Here is a 3,805-nt window from a genome sequence, read left to right as displayed (position 1 = left end):
GGCGGGATCGATCTGTCGGGGAGAGAGGGAGGGGATTAAGCTGGGGAGAGAGAGGGGATTCAACGGTGAGAAGAAGAGAGAGAGGCGCGGGTGAGAGGTCGGATGAGGGGGACGAGCAGATAAGTACATGTGGGGAGGGGGTGAGCGTGGGGTGAGAGAGAGAAGGAGGAGCTGACGCATGAGGGGAGGTACCCCTTTAATACCAGGTGGAGGCTTCACCCGGTACTAAAGGTCACCCATTTAGTACCCTTCACCTGGTAATAAAGGCCCTGAGGCACATTAGTACCGGTTGGAGCCTTCAACCGGTACTAATGGGTGATGAAACCTCCACCCAGTACCAAGGGGATCATGGGGCTCCTCGGGGACTAGCCGTTAGACCCGGTACTAATGCTCACATTAATACCGAACTAAAATGTAATCGGTACTGAACCTTAGGACAAAGGCTACGTTTTACAGTGCACTGGGTACAGTGCAACGGAAGGTGGGTTTCTGCTGCAACGGGTACAGTGCAACGGAAGGCCATCGATCAACAGTGCTTCGCATGCACTGGCCCTGCGTGTCTTGCCAAGAAAAAACTCTCGTTGGGCGCTAGGCGGAGGAAGAGGAAGTCTGGTTTGGTTTCTCCTGCTTATTTTTAGTACCCATCACGTCGAATGTTTAGATACAAATTAGAAGTATTACACGTAGACTATTTACAAAACCTATTATATAAGTGGAGGCTAAACGGCGAGACAAATCTACTAAGCCTAATTAGTCCATAATTTGATAATGTGTTGCTACAGTAAACATTTGCTAATGATGGATTAATTAGGCTTAATAGATTCGTCTCGCCGTTTAGCCTCCACTTATGTAATAGGTTTTGTAAATAGTCCACATTTAATACTCCTAATTAGTACTTAAATATTCGATGTGGCACGTGATTATAATAATCGAGGAACCCATCCGCCCTGAAAATGATCGAGCAGCTAGCTAGCGCACGTTCCAGTCGACAAGTCACCAAGATCTTGTTTGACGCGGTCCATCTCAGTCTCAGCCTGCCCTGTCCCCCGCTATAAATCCCCCCGCCGCGCCCATCCCAAATCAACCCAGTAACTCAACGACCAAATAAAGTAAGAAACCAGCCAGCCAGCGCGCGCAGAGGCATATGGGTCGTCCAGCTCGCCACCACCCCCGCGGCCTCGCCGCCGGCGCGGCGCTCCTCGCGGCGGCGGTCCTCCTCCTCTTCTCCGCCGCCGCGCCGGGCGCCAGGGCGCAGCAGGAGACCGAGGACGAGCACGAGTTCAGCTACGACCCCCGCGACGAGCACGGGCCGGCGCACTGGGGCCGGATCAAGGCGGAGTGGGCCAACTGCAGCGCCGGCGGGATGCAGTCCCCCATCGACCTCGCCCACGAGCGCGTCACGCTGGTGCGCGCCCTCGGCTACCTCGACCACTCCTACCGCCCCGCGCAGGCCTCCATCGTCAACCGCGGCCACGACATCATGGTGCGTCTCTTCTTCTTCTTCTTGACACCGAGACGCTAGCAGTTAGGAGACTTTCAATGGCCTTTCTTCACGGCCTCAGTTACTAGCAACATATACTATACTACGGTCAGGAATGATGGCTAGCTCTCTGACGCTGGCAGCTGATTGGTCGTCGTTGTAGGTGAGGTTCAAGGGCGACGCCGGGAGCGTGGTGATCAACGGCACGGCGTACTACCTCAGGCAGCTGCACTGGCACGCGCCGACCGAGCACACCGTCGACGGCCGGCAGTACGACATGGAGCTGCACCTGGTGCACCAGAGCGCCGAGGGCAAGGCTGCGGTGATCGGCGTCCTCTACGAGGTCGGCGCCCACGACGCGTTCCTGCACGCGCTGGAGCCCGCCATCCACCGGATCGCCGACCGCCGGGACAGGGAGGAGCCCGTCGGCGTCGTGGACCCGCGCGGCGCGCGCGGCAGGGCCAGCGTCTACTACCGCTACATGGGGTCCCTCACCACGCCGCCCTGCACCGAGGGGGTCATCTGGACCATCGTCAAGAGGGTATGTAGTAGGGCGCTATCCAGCCTCTCGGCATTTTTTCCTCAAACCATCGTCATCGTTCGTCGTTCGATCATGATGTCTTCTTCTTTCGTGTGGTGTCCAACTTGGCAACTTGCCGATCAGCTGGTGCGGTTGGTGATGAGGAAATTTTAGTACTTGATTGAGGTAGCATTTTTTCCTGAACTTTTACAAATGTTTTTTGCAGGTTCGCACCGTGTCCAAGTACCAGCTGGAGCTTCTCAGGGAAGCCGTGCACGACGTAAGTGTCCATGTCACCAACTTGTTTCCACTCGTTTGACCAGTGCACCTAGAACTAGAAGGCACCTGGAACCAACACAGGGTTAAAATCCACAGAGCGATATGAACTGAAAGCAGGTTCTGACTTTACTAAACTTTGTCTCTCGCGCGTGTTCTTTACCTGCTGCAGGACATGGAGAAGAACGCGAGGCCGCTGCAGGAGGTGAACGACAGGGACATCAGCATCTTCCGGCCAAAGCCCCATAGGCATTACTAGGTTTCCATATTCCAGCAGCTTTGCTGTCAGTGATGCATGAGCTGACGTGGAGACACCGGTAGTTCAGAGGTCAGAGATTGAGAATAATATGATTATATGCATACGGGTGACATTCAGCTCGTTGGATACTTGGATGCATGGTTGAGTCTGGAGGAGATGTATACGGTAGATTTATTCAGATTTCTTTTGTAATTCTTTGTACCTTTGTTACATGACTAAATAAAAAGCACCATTTCATGTCCACTCTTCGCAAAATAAAAAAGAAAAGAAAAGAAAAAGGGTGATGTTCATGTGGGAATCGATTTTATTGTTGAGCACTTGGCACCTCCGAGGCGACCGTCTAACTGGCAGTGTCTTTGTTAAAAGTATAAAAAATTCAAGGATTTGATTATCGTTGAGGAGTGAGAATTCACATGCATGCATGTGACCATTCGGCCAGCAGGATTTGTCTTCTGCCCCGAAATCAGGAAATGTTTTACAAACGAATTATGTATGGGATTGTTAATAGAGAAGAAAAAATAATGTAGACCTTAATTGGGATCAGAGAGGACTGTCTTTTTAATGAATCAATCAAGGAATTGTTAGCCACTAATTCAGTCCAAGGGCTCCTAAATTTTTCATTGACGTCTTGCTGATTTCATTAGCTGCTGTCCCTGTCCCTTAACGCCCCATCACGACACAAGATGGTCGAGGAATCCAGCTAGGGTAGCCACGAAGCTGACGAACATGGACAGCCACGCAGTAACTGTTCCTGATAATGGCACCAATCCATCTTTCCAAAAATAAAAACAAAGACAATGGCACCAGCCCAGGCCTGCGTGCCGTGGACCAGTATAAGCATAAAACAAATCCAGTTTTCGGAAGATTACAGGAGACCCCATCTCGCGTAGCGGCTGCGCTTTCCAGATCAGAGCTCCCATTCCCATTCTCATATTTGTTTATGAACAGAAGAGACTCGCATGGCTCCGAAGTCTGAACCTTTTTCTTCGCAGCAGTTGAACGGCGACTCCGCTTCGAAGACGTAGAAAAAGGCAAGTTTCAGTTACCGTTGATGGCAGAATAGAAAAGCGTGCGCTTCTGCAGTTCCCTTCCCGCGGTTGGTAGGAGGTTGAAATTTTAGGAGTCGCTGGTGTCTTGGTGAAGCCGAGTGACCCACGTGATGAGTCTTGGTAGCAAAAGGGGAAGTTGTTACCGAGGAGTCTGATCATGAGAGGCAAAAAGGTTCAGGGAACTGCTCCGTAAGCGACAGGTGAAACCGAGCGAGAGAGCC

At 51.9% G+C, this 3,805-nt stretch overlaps 1 protein-coding gene across 1 annotated transcript; it reads left to right on the top strand.

Moving 5' to 3' along the window:
• Nucleotides 1–1,073: 1,073 nt before the first annotated feature.
• On the top strand, nucleotides 1,074–2,778 carry LOC117861149 (alpha carbonic anhydrase 7). The gene is made up of 4 exons (XM_034744649.2): nucleotides 1,074–1,483; nucleotides 1,644–2,021; nucleotides 2,227–2,280; nucleotides 2,449–2,778. The coding sequence occupies exons 1-4, from the start codon at nucleotides 1,145–1,147 to the stop codon at nucleotides 2,533–2,535; spliced, it is 858 nt and encodes a 285-aa protein (XP_034600540.1). The 5' UTR covers nucleotides 1,074–1,144; the 3' UTR covers nucleotides 2,536–2,778.
• Nucleotides 2,779–3,805: the final 1,027 nt, after the last annotated feature.

The sequence above is a fragment of the Setaria viridis genome, chromosome 6 (assembly GCF_005286985.2).
Source record: "Setaria viridis chromosome 6, Setaria_viridis_v4.0, whole genome shotgun sequence".
In the NCBI taxonomy this organism is placed as follows: Eukaryota; Viridiplantae; Streptophyta; class Magnoliopsida; order Poales; family Poaceae; genus Setaria; species Setaria viridis.
This window is presented reverse-complemented; position numbering and strand designations above follow the sequence as displayed.

What these genes read in the sequence shown, in the direction of transcription:
- LOC117861149 (XM_034744649.2), top strand. Translation starts at nt 1,145, where the DNA reads ATGGGTCGTCCAGCTCGCCACCACCCCCGCGGCCTCGCCGCCGGCGCG. An exon ending in TCTGGACCATCGTCAAGAGG is followed by an intron (nt 2,022 to 2,226) that starts GTATGTAGTAGG and finishes TGTTTTTTGCAG; the next exon opens with GTTCGCACCGTGTCCAAGTA. An exon ending in TCAGGGAAGCCGTGCACGAC is followed by an intron (nt 2,281 to 2,448) that starts GTAAGTGTCCAT and finishes TACCTGCTGCAG; the next exon opens with GACATGGAGAAGAACGCGAG.